Source organism: Saimiri boliviensis, chromosome 12, assembly GCF_048565385.1.
Source record: "Saimiri boliviensis isolate mSaiBol1 chromosome 12, mSaiBol1.pri, whole genome shotgun sequence".
Classification (NCBI taxonomy): domain Eukaryota; kingdom Metazoa; phylum Chordata; class Mammalia; order Primates; family Cebidae; genus Saimiri; species Saimiri boliviensis.
This window is the reverse complement of record NC_133460.1, coordinates 12,046,467-12,064,325: the sequence shown is the minus strand read 5'-3', so window position 1 is coordinate 12,064,325 and position 17,859 is coordinate 12,046,467. Positions and strand designations below refer to the sequence as shown.

General features: G+C 53.2%; 1 protein-coding gene across 1 annotated transcript; it reads right to left on the bottom strand.

Annotated features, from left to right (window-relative positions):
• Positions 1 to 19: 19 nt before the first annotated feature.
• SPNS1 (SPNS lysolipid transporter 1, lysophospholipid) lies at positions 20 to 10,919 on the bottom strand. Its single transcript, XM_010340816.3, has 12 exons — positions 10,297 to 10,919; positions 10,127 to 10,192; positions 7,444 to 7,580; positions 5,889 to 6,040; positions 5,719 to 5,785; positions 3,284 to 3,429; positions 2,832 to 2,987; positions 2,369 to 2,558; positions 1,989 to 2,054; positions 1,619 to 1,717; positions 603 to 774; positions 20 to 359 (listed from the first exon to the last, which is right to left on the bottom strand). Exons 1-12 carry the CDS (start codon positions 10,535 to 10,537, stop codon positions 265 to 267), a joined length of 1,587 nt encoding a protein of 528 aa, XP_010339118.1. The 5' UTR covers positions 10,538 to 10,919; the 3' UTR covers positions 20 to 264.
• Between the last annotated feature and the right edge of the window lie 6,940 nt (positions 10,920 to 17,859).

The window sequence follows — 17,859 nt, the reverse complement described above, 5'->3', positions numbered from 1 at the left end:
GAGTAGGCACCTGGGGTCTGGCTACAAATTTTATTCCATAACAAATAGCACCAAGCCCCCGGGGCGGCCCCTGTGGAGGGGAATCCCCCTCCTGGACCCCCACCTCCTCCCCTGAGCTGCCCATGTAGTGTCCGGGAGCTGGGACAAGGCCCAGGGTCCCTCTGGAAGCTGGGCCAGGCCAAGGGGTTAGGCCCAGGCCTCTTGTGGGGTGGGCCTAGGGCCAGCTGCGGCAGACGTGCGTGCAGGCAGGCAAGCGGCGGCCTCTCAGATGAGCACGCTGGCCACGGGCACCCGGGTGGAGCGGCCCCGCTGGGGCACCACGATCCGGTCATCTGTGGACCCTGCCTCGCGCAGCAGGCCTGCAGGGGGAGGGTCAGAGCCGGGGTGAACCGGATAGAAAGACAACGCCAGAGAAGGGCAAACAGGCAGTGGGAAATGGATGGGGCAGTCCCAGAGCCGCCCAAAGGGCAGACGCAGACTGGAGGCCACACGAGGGGAGAGCTGTGGACTGAGCCACCAGGTGCACAGAAGTGGGCAGACAGATGGACGGACAGACAGACAGGCAGATCAAGACGCTGGGCGGGGCACAGCCCCTAACTGACCCTGCACGTGCAGCTGCGCCCGCCGGCGGTCGCCCTCAATGAAGATGGCGGTGCCCAGGAAGGCCGCGCCGCCCAGCGCCCCGACAAACGCACAGAGCATGAGCGAGAACTGGAGAGCCCGGAACTCGGACAAGAAGGAGGGGGGCCAGCTCCGGCGCAGGCGGTCAGAGATCTGCGGGGAGAGGAGACAGGAGAGCCGGGGAAGTCAGAGGGCCTTGCGGAAGAGCCGGGAGGGCACGTCCTGAGCTCCAGGGAGAAAGACAAGCGGAGCCCAGCAAAGGAAAGGAGGTTTCAGCCAGGCGCGGCGGCTCATGTCTATCATCCCAGCTACTTGGGAGGCTGAGGTGGGAGGACCGCTTGAGCCCAGAAGGTTGAGGCTGCAGTGAGCCGTGTTCCTGCTACTACACCGCAGCCTGGGCAACAGACTTGAGATCCTGTCTCAGGAGGGGGAGGGGGGAGGGGGGAAAGGGGGAAGGGAGGGGGAAGGGGTGGAAGAAGGGGAGACAGGGAGGGGGAGGAGGGGGAGGGAGGAGGAGGGAGGGGGAGAGGGAGAGGAGGGGGACGGGGAGAGGGGGGAGGGGAGGGAGGGGGAGGGGAGGGGGAAGGAGGAGGAGGGAGGAGGAGAGGGAGAGGAGGGGGATGGGGAGAGGGAGGGGGAGGGGAGGGAGGGGGAGGGGAGGGAGGGGGAGGGGGAGGGGGAGAGGGGGAGGCAGGGGGAGAGGGGATTAGACCCCCAGGTAAGGTCCCTGGCAGCAGTGAGATCCTGTCTCAGGAAGAAAAGGAAAAGGGGAAGGAAAGGGAAAGAGGTGTTTGAACCCCCAATGTGAGGTCCCTGGCCTTACTGGCAGGAATCGGCAAAGACCTAATCTCTTCCACCCAGCTGGCAGTGCCAGGTGAGAAGTGCCCGGCACATAGGACAGGCCTTCGGGTCCAGCCCAGGCTCAGGCCACTGGCCAGGGCTGGAAATGTAAGTTCTCGCACTGCCCGCCCTGTGCCAGCCAAGGAACCATGCTCACCAGGCCGATGAGGTAGGGGCTCCCAGCGTCGCCCAGCAGGTGGGACAGCACGATCTGGAAGGCCTCGGCAGTGGAGCGTCGGGTGGGGATCACCACGTACTGTGGAGGAGTTGGTGGAGCTCAGTGGGTGCTCTGAGCTCCAGGGAGCAGGAGGCAGGGGCCAGGAGAACTCCAAGGGTCCACCCAGGCCGGCGTCAGAGGTGGGCCTGGGGGCGCGGTCACAGGGCAGGCTGGGGGTTCGCTACAGATCTCATTAATTGCAGAAGGTAAGCTGGGGCTGGGCTTGGAGGGGGAAAGGTTAACACTCCTGCCCCCCAATCTTCTTCTCGTCAGCCTCTTAGACTGACCCGGGAGGTACCCAGCAACTCACCAGCAGAATGTCAGCCACAATGGCCCAGTTCATGGACAGGAGGGTCTCTCCAATGAAGATGAAAATCTGGGAAATGAGAGAGGAGTGGAGGGTTCGTGACAGTGAGGGCAAACACGGGCAGGGTTGACCATGTCCCCGGCTCATCTATTAACTAATTTCATCCTTACCACAACCCAGTAAGACAGGTGCTACTAATATTCCCATTTCACATATGATGAAACCGAGCACAGAGAGGTTAAGCCACTTGCCCAATGTCACACAGCTGAGAAGAACCAGAGCTGTGATTCAAAACCAGGCATTCCACCTCGACTGGCCACGATGCTGACTGCTCCTCCACCCTGGACCCACGCCACCCCCCATGACACCTGCTGGCTACTCACATAGGTGGCCACAATGCTACCACGGGCACAGGCAAGGGACAGGAAGAGGAAGGGTGCGGAGCCCAGGAGGCCAGCAGCACACACCAGGGGGTCAGCCCGGGGATTGGAGCGGCGGAGCCGGCGGCTGATCTCCACGCCCAGGCCCACACCCAGGACTCCGGTCAGGCAGGTGATGAACCCGAAGATGAGACTGAGGGTGAGGAAGCGGGAGAGGGGTCTGCCATCCCAGCCACCCTCACAACCAGGGTCCCCCCAGACACACCACCCCGTGGTTCCCGCAGACCCGAGGGGCAGACATCATCTCATCACTTATCTCCCAGACCAGCAAATGGAGATTCCAGGAGAGGAGGCAGCTTGTGAAGTCAGGAGTCAAACTCCCTGCCTGGGTCTGAGCCACGGAGGCGCTTCACTCCAGCCCTGCCACCCGCAGGCCGCCCCCCCCGGCCTAGCCCCATGTAGGCACCTGTCAGAGGAAGAGCAGGAGTCTCCAGGGAGGCAAGGTGGGGTCTCCTCGAGGACCACGCGGGAACGCAGCAGGAACGCAGGAGCCCACAGAGCCAGGGAGCCCGTGACAAAGGCCACAGCAGTGAAGCCCAGGGAAGACAGGATGAAACTAGGACTGCAGGGAGTTGGGAGGGAGAGAGTCACACCCCACGGAGGTGTGAAAGTAGGGGGGTTCTCTCTGCTCCCTTCCTGGTTTGTTTTAGTACGGTCACAACACCAGGTGCAGAGGCAGTTCTGGGTCCCAGGATCTGGGCCTGTAATTCAAGTAGCGGACACAAGGGGGCAGTAGCGACTGAATTCCCGGCCTTGGGGTGTGACCAGGAACAGGAACATCCCCCACTTAAACCTCAGACCAGAGGTCAGGGCCTCCCTGGGGCCTCAGGTGGTGTTCTAGGGTGGGAGTAAACTCACTTTCTTGCCAGAGCCCTCAGATCTGCCCACCACGAGGTGGGGTTCAGGGGTGGCGAATCTGAGTGGCGCTCCACGGCTCCCCTTGGCGGCTCCCGCACTACCAGGAACAGCAGCAGAACGGCCACCACTCCTAGACCCGGTGTCACCTGGGGAGAGAGAGGACTTCAGGACAGGCACAGGCAAAGACACACTCAAGCCCTGCGCTGGGGGAGAGTGTGGGGTACAGATAACTCCAGCCTGAGACCCAGTTAAAGTGCCTGTTCCAAGAAGCCAAACCTGCAATTTGGAGGAAGGGGGTCGCCACTAGGGAACACCCCATTTTTGCAAGCCTAGCTTTGCTTCCTCTTTGGCAATTTTCTTTTGGGAAACCAGTACCCCTACTTCTCTCAATCCACTTTAAATAGGATCCCAGACTTGGCCGACAAGAGCACTGTTAACCGCCCCAGCCTCGGTGACGGATTCCACGGTGGCCACGTGACACAGGTTCATCTAGTCAGACGCCATCCTGGAAACATGGCCCCAGGGTCCAAGGTACCAATGTTGCTAAATGGGAAGGTAATCATCTGGAGCTCTCAGGTGCTTCAGAATGATGTCAACGTGGAGGACAGGAAAGCTCAGAGGAGAAGCGCAGGGTGGAAGCCCTGGATCCACCTTTACCTGACTGAAGCTCACCCTGGGACTTTCAGGAAGAAAAGCTAAGACAGCCCCTTTAGGGGGCTTACAGTTTTACAATGGGCTTCCGTCACCTGCACGGAAGAGTTCTGTCTAGCACATGGATTCCAGGTGAGGGCAGCCAGCTTCCTGCAGGCTCAGCAGAGGGAGCGCTGCCTCAAAAAAGGGGTGTTGGCCGGGCACAGTGGCTCACGCCTGTAATCCCAGCACTTTGGGAGGCCGAGGCAGGCGGATCACTAGGTCAAGAGATCGAGACCATCCTGGCCAGCAAGGTGAAACCCTATCTCTACTAAAAAATACAAAAATTAGCTGGGCATGGTGGCACGCACCTGTGGTCCCAGCTATCGGGAGGCTGAGGCAGGAGAAATGCTTGAACCCAGGAGGCAGAGATTGCAGTGAGCCGAGATTGCGCCACTGCACTCCAGCCTGGCACCAGGCGACAAAGCAAGACTCTGCCTCAAAAAAAAAAAAAAAAAAAAGCCGGGCGCGGTGGCTCAAGCCTGTAATCCCAGCACTTTGGGAGGCCGAGGCGGGTGGATCACGAGGTCGAGAGATCGAGACCATCCTGGTCAACATGGTGAAACCCCGTCTCTACTAAAAATACAAAAAATTAGCTGGGCATGGTGGCGCGTGCCTGTAATCCCAGCTACTCAGGAGGCTGAGGCAGGAGAACTGCCTGAACCCAGGAGGCGGAGGTTGCGGTGAGCCGAGATCGCGCCATTGCACTCCAGCCTGGGTAACAAGAGTGAAACTCCGTCTCAAAAAAAAAAAAAAAAAAAAAAAAAAAAGATGGGGGGGAGGTGTTTGGAGCCAGGTGCACAGCTCACACCTGTAAGCCCAGCACTTTAGGAGGCCAAGGCAAAAGGACTGCTTGAGGTCAGGAGTTCAAGACCAGCCTGGGCAACATACGAAGACCCTGTCTTTTTTAAGACATTGTTTCACTCTTGTTGCCCAGGCTAGAGTGCAATGGTGCTATCTCAGCTCACTGCAACTTCCACCTCCCAGGTTCAAGCGATTCTCCTGCCTCAGCCTCCCAAGTAGCTGGGAGTACAGGCATGCGCCACCACACCCAGCTAATTTTGTATTTTTAGTAAGAGACAGGGTTTCACCATGTTGGTCAGGCTGGTCTCAAACTCCTGACCTCAAGTGATCTGCTTGCCTCAGCCTCCCAAAGTGCTGGGATTACAGGCATGAGCCACCATGCCTGGAAAAAAAAATTGTTTTTGAGACAGAGTCTCCTTCTGTCACTCAGGCTGGAGTGCCATGGCTGGATCTCAACTGGCTGCAACCTCTGACTCCCGGGTTCAAGCGATTCTCCTGCCTCAGCCCACACAGCTGGGATTACAGACACGTATCACCATGCCCAGCTAATTTTTTTTTTTTTTAGTAGAGACGGGGTTGCACCATGTTGGCCAGGCTGGTCTTGAACTCCTGACCTCAATTGATCTACCCGCCTCAGCCTCCCAAAGTGCTGGGATTACAGGTGTGAGCCACCACACCAAACCTACAAAAAAATTTTTTTTAATTAGCCAGGCATGGTGGCAGGCACCTACAGTTGCAGCTACTTGAGAAACTGAGGTGGGAGGATCACTTGAGCCCAGGAGTTCAAGACTGCAGTGAGCTATGATTGCACCACTGCACTGCAGCCTGGGTGAGATCCTGTCTCCTAAAAGAAAAATGGGCGGTGGGAAGGTGTATGAAGGTAGGAAGCAGGGATCAGTGAGAATGTCACTGACCCACCCCCAGGCCAAGACCAGACTCACCCTCAGGGCCCAGTGCCAGTCCCCAGCCACATCCTTCACTTTGGAGCCTGCAATGTAGCCTAGACCACTGCGGGAGAGAGAGAAGGGAAAAAGAGGGGACAGCCAGTCAGTCAGGTCCCCCAGGCCAGGCCCTTCTGCCTCCCCAGGCCCCAGGCCCCAGGCCCGCTCACCTGCCCACCGGAATGGCAAAGTAGAAGACACTGAGCATCCGGCTCCGCTGGTCAGCCACAAAGAGGTCAGCGATGAGGGTGGGCGCGATGGTAGAGTAACTGGCCTCCCCGACCCCCACCAGGCCCCGGGTCAAGAGGAGCAGCCAGAAACGCTGGGGAGAGAGACCGGGGAGAGGTGGCACCCCAGCCTGCAGCCAGCCTCCGGGACACCGCACCAGCTCCCGGGAGGCAGCAGGGACGGCGGGAGATGCCTGGGTTTGAGAATCAGACAGACCTGAGCTTGCATCCTGGCTCCACCACTGACTAGCTGCGACTTGGGGAAAATAACTTAACCTCTCTGAGCCTCAGTTTCCTCATCTGCAAAAGGAGGATAACAACGACTTTTCACAGAGCTATTGTGAGGAGGACTGGATAATAAAAGGTTTAAATAAGACAACCCCTGCTTGCCTGGTATGGGAAATTTAAAAAAAATTTTTTTTTAATCAGTAATGACCTTGGGCTTAGTAGTGGCTCACGCCTGTAATCCCAGCACTTTAGGAGGCTGAGGCGGGCAGATCACAAGGTCAGGAGATTAAGACCATCCTGGCCAACATGGTGAAACCTCACCTCTATCTACTAAAAACGCAAAAATCAGCTGGGCGTGGTGGCGGATGCCTGTAATCCCAGCTATTTGGGAGGCTGAGGCAGGAGAATCGCTTGAACCCGGCAGGCGGAGGTTGCATGCAGTCAGCCAAGATTCCGCCACTGCACTCCAGCCTGGTGACAGAGCGAGACTCCGTCTCAAATAATAATAATAATAATAATAATAATAACAACAGTGACCTTAGATGGGAGTTTATGTGTCTACCAAAGACACCTGAAGCTGAGGATGGGTACTATCACCCAAGGAAAGTACACAGGTCCTGGGGCTGAGGACAGAGTTCTGGGGCAGCCTGAGAACAGACAGAGGAGGTTTCAGAGGAGCAAAGAAGCAACAGCCAGGGAGGCAGGAGGAAAACCAGAAGAGGATGGCGTCACGAAGGCAGGAGAGAGTTTCAGGAAGGAAGAATGGGTCAACAGCGCCAGAGGCTCCTGGAAGACCTAGTGCAAACAGGACTCAGAAGTAGGAGCTGTGTTTAGCAACCAGGAGGCCACTGTTGACTTTGGCAAGAGCAGGGTCCATGGAGTAGTCGGGGCAGAAGTCAGCAGCAGCACTTGCGGGGTGAGCGGGAGGGAGGAAGTGCAGGCAGAGTGAGGGCATCTCCCCAGCCACTCTTTCACCCACGCTGGCGCCACGCTTTTGGGGCCTTTCAGGAAGTCTGATCAGGAAGGAGAGGAAGGAGAGAGGGCAGACCAGGTAGGGGAAGAGGGGATAATGGACAGAGAACTCTCTGGAAGAAAAGGGGAGAGGATGGGGTGGGCCAAGTTAACTCAGGCCAGGAGGGGTATAAAATGGCACGGACTAGGGAAACTGCAGGAGTCCCTGGGGTCCAGTCTGCCATGGCTCCGCGGAACACCAGCAGAGACTGACAGGGAGTGGGTGTGGGCAGAAGCAGGAGCCAGCTCGGGGCCTCACCTCTCTGGGGATGAAGGATGACCCCAGTGTCACCAGGGACCAGAAGGCAATGCCCCCGCACATGAGATACTTCCGATTGTACCTGTCACCCAGGTAGCCAAACACAGGTGCCAACACCATGTAACTGGAGATGAACACTAGGGGGAAGCAGAGAGTCACAGCCCAGCCGGGGTACCCCTACCTCCCACTCCCACCCCAGCTGGGACCACCAAAGCACAAGAGATGCCCACCTTCTCCTCACGGAATTCACAACACCCCCACATCCCAGCCTGAAGCCCATGAGAGCTTCCTGCCAGGCGATGGTCCAGCCCCATCTTGAATACCTTTGCAAATTTCCCATTGTACAATGGAGGGTCCTAGTACTTGTCAATTCCTCCCACCTAGCCAAGACAAGCTCCAAACTCCATACACACCATGGCTCACGATGCCCCTATCCGATCTAGCCCCTGCCTACCTCTCCAAACTCATGGCCAGCCTTTTTCCCTTCCTCTCTCTGCATCCCAGTGGCCCAATTGTCAAGGTCAATACCGTTAGGGGTTTGGGCACCTGCTGTCACCTCTATCTGGGACAGTCTCTCCTCTCCCCTGAAACTTCACAGAGCATAGTTCCTTCAGGTTCCAGCTCAGATACTTGCCCAGAGTCAAGCCTGCCCAGGGTCAAGCCTGCCCAGGCGAGCACACATCCAGTCCCTGACTCTCACATTTCCTCTTTTCTCTTACATAACACTTATCCCTATGGGAAAACGGTCCCATTTTAGTTTAGGTTTTACTAACTGTTGCTCCCTCACGCATAGCAGAGTATCAGCTTCCAAGGCAAGATCCTTGCCTGTATTGGCCATGACTGTGTTTCTTTCACTCACTTAACACACAGCCTAGTGCAAACAGGTGCTCAGTAAGCATGTGCTGAATAATAAAGTGGATAAATGCAGCTGCCTAGAAAGAGCTGCTGCTCCAGGCCAGGCACAGTGGCTCACACCTGTAATTCCAGCACTTTGGGAGACTGAGGCGGGAGGATCACTTGAGGTCAGGAGTTCGAGACCAACCTGACCAAAATGGCGAAACCGCATCTCTACTAAAAATACAAAAATTAGCCAGGCGTGGTGTGGGTGCCTGTAATCCCAGCTACTCAGGGGGCTACGGCAGGAGAATCACCTGAACTCAGAAGGCAGAGGTTGCAGTGAGCTGAGATTGCCCCATTGTACTCCAGCCTGGCAACAGAGCGAGACTCCGTCTCAAAAAAAGAAAGAGCTACTGCTCTAACTCAGCAACTCATCAGAGGTTGGCAGACCTTGCCCTGTGATCCCATTCTCATTGCTCCAGACTTCACCTCAAATACCTCCAGTTCCTCATTGGTCTGGATTAAAGAAAAGAGCACTGCAAGACCTGGTTTCAAATTCCTGTTCCACCTCAAACTGGTGGTGTGACCCTGGGCAAGTCTTTTTTTTTTTTAAATCATTAACAAAGCAGTCAATTCCCTTTATTTTAAAATGTTATGTACACATATGAGTGATCTGTATAATATACATTCAATATAGAAAGCTTTATATATTTGATAGTGTATAGAACATTTCACAATTACACGAATCTCTTACGTAACATCTTGACATCCACTTTAAAATTTTTTTGCACAAGCTCCTTTTCAATTTGGTAAGTCTTAACTCTTCTCCAAGCCTCAGTTTCTTTATAAGCTGTAGATATCACTGCCTACTTCCTCTATAAAATAGGAACAATAACACCTATTTTTGACTGACGGAAGGATTAGAAGACAATGGGCATAAATGGTCTTGGCAGAGTCCTACAGGTAATCGTCACTTCCTCCAGGCCAGGCACACAGTGAGTACTCAGAAATGGTTGAGAAATTAATGAAGAAGGAAGGAAGAAAAAGAGGGTTTGACTCTAGCTTTGCCTTTTCTACAAGCCCCAAAGTTGTGAACAAGTAAAATGCACCTCTCCCATTCCAGACACCCTCTGCTGTCATTATTCTCATTTTTATTTTGAGATGGAGTCTCACTCTGTCACCCAGGCTGGAGTGGAGTGGTGCGATCTCAGCTCACTGTAACCTCTGCCTACCAGGTTCAAGTAATTCTCAGCCTCCCAAGTAGCTGGGATTAGAAGCGCCCACCACCACGCCTGCTAATTTTTGTATTTTTAGTAGAGATGGGATTTTGCCATGTTGACCAGGCTGGTCTTGAACTCCCAACCTCAGGTGATCCACCCACCTCAGTCTCCCAAACTGCTGGATTACAGGCGTGAGCCACTGCGCCCGGCCCTCCTGCGGTTATTTACTGGGTGTCTACCATGTGCCAAACATTGCATTAGGCCCTTCACAGACAATCTTGCAGTTAATCTTCACATCAGTCCTAAGAGATGATTCGTGTTATTACTCGTTCCATCTTATAGACAAGGAAAATGAGGCTTAGAGAGGTTGAGTGCCTTGCCTACCACCACACAGTAAGTGGAAGAGCTGAGATTTAAACCCAGGTCTGTCCTCACCATTATACTAAACTGACTCCCTCTTTAAACGTGGTGTCCCGTCTGACCCCTGAGCGACATCAGGGCCATCACCTTCCCTAACTGGCCACAAAACCTTCATTAAGGAGCCCCCAGGCAGGTCAGCACTTGGCCCCAGTCGGGACAGAACAGGAAGAAGAGCGGCTGTGGGACCAGGAGGGGTCCCCACTCACCGGTCTGGATGAGCCCAGAGCTACTGTCCCCGATGTCGAAGAACTGCTCGATGTCAGGAAGGACACCTGAGAAAAGGACAAAATGCAGGATGGGCCGGCAGAGTAGCGCCACCCTCGGGACCCTGGCTCCCCTCTCCTGGACTAGCTTCCTCCCAGAAGTCACTCCCTACCGGCCACGGTGAAGCGGTCCATGTAGTTCAGGAGATTGATGTAACACAGCACCCCCACTATAAGAGCCGAATGGCCCGGAGACAGGCCGGTGATGCGCTGCAGCCCCTCCCGGTCCAGGACCTCGGGCTCGTCGGACTTGGGGTTCCCCGTGGACCCTGGGAACCCCGGGGTGCCAGGCACCGGCCCGTCGTCCGGGTCATCCGCCTGGCTGAGGAAGGGCGCGGTGTCGGACCCGGCCATGGTCCCGGGGGGCCGCGCCCGCCCGCGCTCCGGTCCCACCGACGATCCCACCTGCGAGGGGAGGAGGCTGGAGAAAGGAGGATGGACGGAACCCAGGCAAGGGGAGTGCGCCCGGAGACGAGTAGCTTGCCCCGAAGCACAGAGCACGACTGCGAGGGGAGCTGGCGGCCCTGTCACGCCTCCCCGTTTCAGTAGACACACAGCGCGGAGGGAGCCTGCCGAATACACGTGATGCCGGGGACAGGGCGGGCTGAAGAGGGCACGATCCCACGTTGAGGCCACCCGTCACCCGGGATAGGAGGCCGCTACACTCGCTGTCGCTCAGCCCTGGCGCTGCACCAGGGCAGCCGCCATGTTGCTTAAAGCCGGTCATGTGACGCGAGAGGCGGGGCGGAGGGGGGGGTCCCCGCGGGGAAGCCCTCAACACGTGACCGGCGGCTCGACTACGGAAGCCTCATAGGCGTCCCGCCCGGCCTCCCGCGTCACGTGACGGCCGGCCGGTTGCCACGGTAACCAGGACCCTTCCCAGACCCTGCGGTCCCAGGAGCGTCAAAAAGAGCGTCCCGGTGACTTGCCGGAGTCGTCTGCCCTTTCGAATCTCAGCTGTCTTATCTGGAACGCCCACGTGACAGACTCCTCCTTCAATGGGATAATGGGGTCTCAAAAGGTTTTGGAAATGATAAATGCCTCTAAAAGCCAAGGAGCAGCCCTAGTTGTCGGGAACCATCCTCTCTTCCTCCCAGGGTCTGGTTGGCGGCTTTATACGCTCAGTAACGGATGGATTGGATGGGTGGATGGATGGATGGAGCTTGAACAGCGCGATGGATGGAGGGATGGATGGATGATGGATGGATGATGGACGGACGGATGGACGGACGGACGGACGGATGGAGCTTGAGCAGCGCCCCGCCGTTTCTTGGGATTCCCCAACCCTGCTAGCCTTATAAACTCCTGAGCGTTTACCGTGGACACTTAAATACCTGTTAGAGGAAGCGTCTCCACCCGCCCCTCCTGGAGCGTGTTTTTCCTCACTCCAAGCGGGATTGGAGCCCTTACGCCCTGCGATGGGCTTTGTAGCGCAGGCGAGGACTCCGAGCTTAAGGAGACTCCCCGCTACAGGACTGGGGTCAAAGGGATAACTTAGAGTGGTTCCTTAGTGGCACCCTATAATCTCCAAGCTACATGTTAACAGGCACTCTAAGTAAAATTAGTGTAGTTCTGTGCAAATACAGCTTCAAGACCCATCTTTCAACCAGCCCTTGAAGACCCTCTACTGAAATTCTGAAGTCTCGTGGGGAGAGAATCCCCCACCCCAAGATGCCTTATTAGAAACTATTTTGAGTCCGAATAGACGTAATTGGCCTTGCTCTCCACGACTGCTCCCCGCCCACACTAGGTGCCTCGTGTTTCAGAACCTTAAGCTTGGTTTCCCCTGGTGGACAGGATATTCGGATTGCAGCCATTTAATTCCCTCAACAAAATATTATCGAACATCTACTATGTGCCTGGCATTTTACCAGGTTTCAGGGAAAGGCAGACTTACTCCCTTCCCTCGTGGAGCTTATCTAGAGTGATACACATTGTAAATTGCACCTGTGGAATGAGAAGGCAAGCTACATGTTGGATGAAAATTCTTCCAAAGCACGTATCTGCCAAAGGACTTGATCCATGTAAAGAACTTTTTTTTTTTTTTTTTTTTGAGACAGAGTCTTGCTCTGTCACCCAGACTGCAGCTGGAGTGTAGTGGTGGGATCTCAGGTCACTGCAACATCCACCTCACAGGTTCAAGTGAATCTTGTTCCTCAGTCTCCCAAGTAGTTGGGATTACAGGCATGCACCACCATGTCTGGCTAATTTTTTATATTTTTGGTAGAGATGGGGTTGCACCATGCTGGCCAGGCTGGTCTTGAGCTTCTGACCTCAAGTGATCTGCCTGCCCCAGCCTCCCAAAGTTCTGGGATTACAGGTGTGAACCACCATGCCCAGCTTCTTAATTTTTATGTTTGTAGAGATGAGGTCAGGCTAGTCTGGAACTCCTGACCTCAAGCAATCCTCCTGCTTCATCTTCCCAAAATGCTAGGATTACATGTGTGAGCCACTGCACCCGGCTCTTTTGTTCATTTTTTAAATCATGTTTTTGGCCAGACACAGTGGCTCAGCCCTGTAATCCTAGCACTTTAGGAAGCTGAGGTGGGAGGATCACTTCAGCCCAGGAGTTCAAGACCAGCCTGGGTAACAAAGCAAGACTCATCTCTACAAAAAGCTAAATAGGGCTGGGCGCGGTGGCTCAAGCCTGTAATCCCAGCACTTTGGGAGGCCGAGGTCGGTGGATCACGAGGTCAAGCGATCGAGACCATCCTGGTCAACATGGTGAAACCCCGTCTCTACTAAAAATACAAAAAATTAGCTGGGCATGGTGGCGTGTGCCTGTAATCCCAGCTGCTCAGGAGGCTGAGGCAGGAGAATTGCCTGAACCCAGGAGGCAGAGGTTGCGGTGAGCCGAGATCACGCCATGGCACTCCAGCCTGGGTAACAAGAGTGAGACTCCGTCTCAAAAAAAAAAAAAAAGCTAAATAAATGAAAATTAAATATACACTTCCCATATGACCCAGCAATTCCACTCCTAGGTATCCACCAATGAGAAATGAAAATATGTATCCAAAGAAAAACCTGTATATGAATGTTCATAAAAGCATTATTCATAGTAGTCTAAAAATGAAAAGAATCCACATGTCCATCAACAGGGGAATAATATATTCATACAATGGGAATACTGCTTAGAAATAAAAAGGAATAACCTGTCAGAGACATTCAAACCAGAGTGACTCCATCTTGAGTGAGGGCTAGGAAAATAAGGCTGAGACTTGCTAGATTCCAGAAAGTAAGGCATTCCTAGCCTCTAGATGTTTATGGTTAAGGGAACAAATTAATAATGTTTACTAGGCCGGGTGTAGTGACTCACACCTGTAATCCCAACACTTTGGGAGGCCAAGGCAGGCGAATCACCTGAGGTCAGGAATTCGAGACCAACCTGCCGAACATGGTGAAACCCCATCTTTACTAAAAATACAAAAATTAGCTGGGCATGGTGGCGAATTCCTGTAATCCCAGCTACTCAGGAGGCTGAGGCAGGAGAATTGCTTGAACTGGGACCCAGCAGACAGAGGTTGCAGTGAGCCGAGATCATGCCACTGCACTCCTGCCTGAGCTACAGAATGAGACTCCATCTCGAAAAAAAAAGAAGAAAAACGAATTAATTCTTTATCACAAACCCTTGTAGCAGAGCACATCTCCCCATATATACAAGTATTGTACATAAGGAGACGCCTTCTTCCTCTTACTTTCAGGAATGTCCTATTCTGTCTATGGAGTAGCTGCACTCTCACTGGTTTACTTTTTTTTTTTTTTTTTTTTTTTTGAGACAGAGTCTTGCTCTGTTGCCCAGGCTGGAGTGCAGTGGCGCAGTCTTGGCTCACTGCAACCCAGGTTCAAGCAATTCTTCTGCCTCAGCCTCCCGGGTAGCTGGGACTACAGGCATGTGCCACCATGCCTGGCTAAGTTTTATATTTTTAGTAGAGACAGGGTTTCACCACGTTGGTCAAGCTGGTCTTGAACTCCTGATCTTGTGATCTGCCCACCTCAGCCTCCCAAAGTACTAGGATTACAGGCATGAGCCACCATGCCCAGCTCACTGGTTTACTTTCTTAACAAACTTGCTTTTACTTTGCACTGTGGACTCACCCTGAATTTTTTCTTGGGTGAGATCCAAGAACCCTCACTTAGAGGTCTATATAGGACCCCTGTCCGATAACAGAACTACTGGTACAAACTCAGAAATACTGTGTTAAGCGAAAGAAGCCAGACACGAAACACTGCATACTATGTTATTCCATTTATATGAACACCCAGAAAAGGCAAAAGCAAGGTGACAAAAAGCAGATTAGTCATTGCCTAGGGTCACAAGCAGAAGGAAACTTTTTCATAATTGTATACATCTACTAAAACTCTCTGAGGCCAGGCATGGTGGCTCACACCTGTCATTCCAGTGCTTAGGGAGGCTGAGATGGGAAGTTAAGACCAGGAGTTCGAGGCTGCAGTGAGCTATGATTGCGCCACTGCACTCTAGCCTGAGTGACAGAGCAAGACTCTGTCTCTTCGTAAACAATTTTTTGAAAAAACACACTTAACTGTATGCTTAAAATGAGTCAATGTTTAGGCATATTAATTAAACTACAATAGGCCAGGCCCGATGACTCACGCCTATAATCCCAGCACTTTGGCGGGCCGAGGCAGGCAGATGACTTGAGGTCCAGAGTTCAAGACCAGCCTGGCCAAAATAGGGAAACCCCGTCTCTACTAAAAATATAAAAATTTGCCAGCCATGGTGGTAAACGCCGGTAATCCCAGCTACTTGGGAGGCTGAAGCAGGAGAATTGTTTGAACTCAGGAGGTGGAGGTTGCAGTGAGCTGAGATTGCGCCACTGCACTCCAGCCTGGGCGACAGAGCAAGACTTCATCTAAAAAAAAAAAAAGATCACTCTGGCTGCAGCATGGAAGATAGATTTGAGAGGCCAGAGGGGAAAAAACCACCCATGAAGTGACTGTGGCACTAGCCTAGGCTGCAGGCAGTGGTGGCTTGGCCTGGGACAGCATGGAGAGGGGCAGAGGGAGCCGATTGGGGAGGGAGCTGGGACCGTTAAGTTGAATGGGTGATGCAGTGGGTGTCGGGGATGAAGAGGCATCGAGAGTGAAGCTTTTCTGGCTTGTGCAGAGATGGATGGTGGTGGGATTCTTTGAGACAGGAGTTTAATCACTCAACGAACATTTGTTAGAATACTATTGTGTCAAGGTGTCAAACACCAAGTAAGAGACTTTTTTTTTTTTTTTGAGATGGGGTCTCGCTCTGTTGCCCAGGCTGGAGTGCAGTGGCGCAATCACAGCTCACTGCAGCCTCAAACTTCTGGGCTCAAGCAATCCTCCCACCTCAGCCTCCTGAGTAGCTGGGACTACAGGCATGCACACCACTTGGTAATTTTTTTGTTTGTAGAGATGGGGTTGCGCTAGGTTGCCCAGGCTGGTCTGGAACTCCTGGCCTCAAACGATCCTCCTACCTCAGCCCCCTGAAATGCTGGGATTACAGGCATGAGCCACTGCAGCCCAGCCAAGATACATGTTTTTTTTGTTTGTTTGTTTTGTTTTTGTTTTTGAGACGGAGTCCCGCTCTGTCACCCAGGCTAGAGTGCAATGGCACAATCTCAGCTCACTACAACCTCCAACTCCCAGGTTCAAGGGATTCTCTTGCCTCAGCCTCCCGAGTAACTGGGATTACAGGTGACCACCACCACGGCCAACTAATTTTTTTGTATTTTTAGTAGAGATGGGGTTTCTCCATGTTGGCCAGGCTGGTCTCAAACTCCTGACCTCAGGAGCTCCGCCCGCCTTAGCCTCCCAAAGTGCTGGGATTACAGGCACGAGCCACTGCGCCCGGCCCCAAGCTTGTTTTTCTTTTCTTTTCTTTTTTTCTTTTTTTTTTTTTTTTTTTTGAGACGGAGTTTCACTCTTGTTACCCAGGCTGGAGTGCAATGGCGCTATCTCAGCTCATCGAAACCTCTGCCTCCTGGGTTCAGGCAATTCTCCTGCGTCAGCCTCCCGAGTAGCTGGGATTACAGGTACGCACCACCATGCCCAGCTAATTTTTTGTTTTTTTTTTTTTTTTTTTTTTTTTTTTTTTGAGACGGAGTTTCGCTCTTGTTACCCAGGCTGGAGTGCAATGGCACGATCTTGGCTCACCGCAACCTCCGCCTCCTGGGTTCAAGCAATTCTCCTGCCTCAGCCTCCTGAGTAGCTGGGATTACAGGCACGTGCCACCATGCCCAGCTAATGTTTTGTATTTTTAGTAGAGACGGGGTTTCACCATGTTCACCACGATGGTCTCGATCTCTCGACCTCGTGATCCACCCGCCTCGGCCTCCCAAAGTGCTGGGATTACAGGCTTGAGCCACCGCGCCCGGCCTCTAATTTTTTGTATTTTTAATAGAGAGGGGGTTTCACCATGTTGACCAGGATGGTCTCGATCTCTTGATCTTGTGATCCGCCCACCTCGGCCTCCCAAAGTGCTGGGATTACAGGCTTGAGCCACCGCGCCCGGCCCAAGCTTGTTTTTCTTCTGTAAAATGGGAATAAGAACACCTATCTCACAGGATTGCTCTGAGGATGAATGAGGTTATGAAAAGCGCTAAGGTTGGTATGTGGCACTTAGTAAAGGCACATTAAAGTTTCAGGGGTCTCTAATGAGGAGTTTGAGAAGGAACATCCAGGGCCAGGTGCAGTGGCTCACGCCTATAATGCCAGCACTTTGGGAGGCAGAGGCAGGAGAATTGCTTGAGGCCGGGAGTTCCAGACCAGCTTGGGCAACCTAGGGAGATTCCATCTCTACACAAAAATTTAACAATTAACAGGTGTGGTGTCCTACACCTGTAGTCCCAGTTACTCAGGAGACTGAGGTGGGAGGACTGCTTGAGTCCACAAGGTCAAGGCTGCAGTGAGCTATGATAGCACCACTATACTCCAGCCTGGGTGACAGAGCAAGACTGTATCTCAAGAAAACAAAACAAGGCTGGGCATGATGGCTCACACCTATAATCCCAGCACTTTGGGAAGCAGAGGCAGGCAGACTACTTGAGCTCAGCAGTTTAAGACCAACTGGGCAACACAGCAAGATCCTGCCTCTGCAAAATATACCAAAAAAAAAATTAGCTGGGCATGCTGGCACGTGTACCCAGCTAATCAGAAGGCTGAGGTAGGAGGATCACTTGAGCCCGGGTGGCAGAGGTTGCAGTGAGCTGAGATCGTGCCACTGCACTCCAGCCTGCATGATAGAAGACCCTATCTCAAAAAAAAAAAAAAAAAAAAGAAAGAAAGAAAGAAAGAAAGATCACCCTAGAGATTCTTTTAGACTTGTGAAAGGATGAACAATCTCATCATAGAAGAAATGCAAAGTCTTTTACAATGAGTGCTCTATCCCATATCCTTCCCAGATTAACTCAGGGGAAGGTATGAGAAAACTGGAACCTTCCAGCACTTGCTAGAGGACATGTAGAGGTACAGGCACTTTGGTTAGCAACCTGACAGTATTCAAAAATTAGTGACCAGTGATTCCACTCCTGGATGGAAGCTCCCGCGAAAAATCCCACACAGGTACCCCAAGGGGATGACTACAACATTGCTTGCAATAGCGACACCCTGGAATTAGAACTGGACTTAGTTATAAATGACAGAAACCCTAAAATAACTGTGATTTTAAGAGGGACAGCAATCTCTTT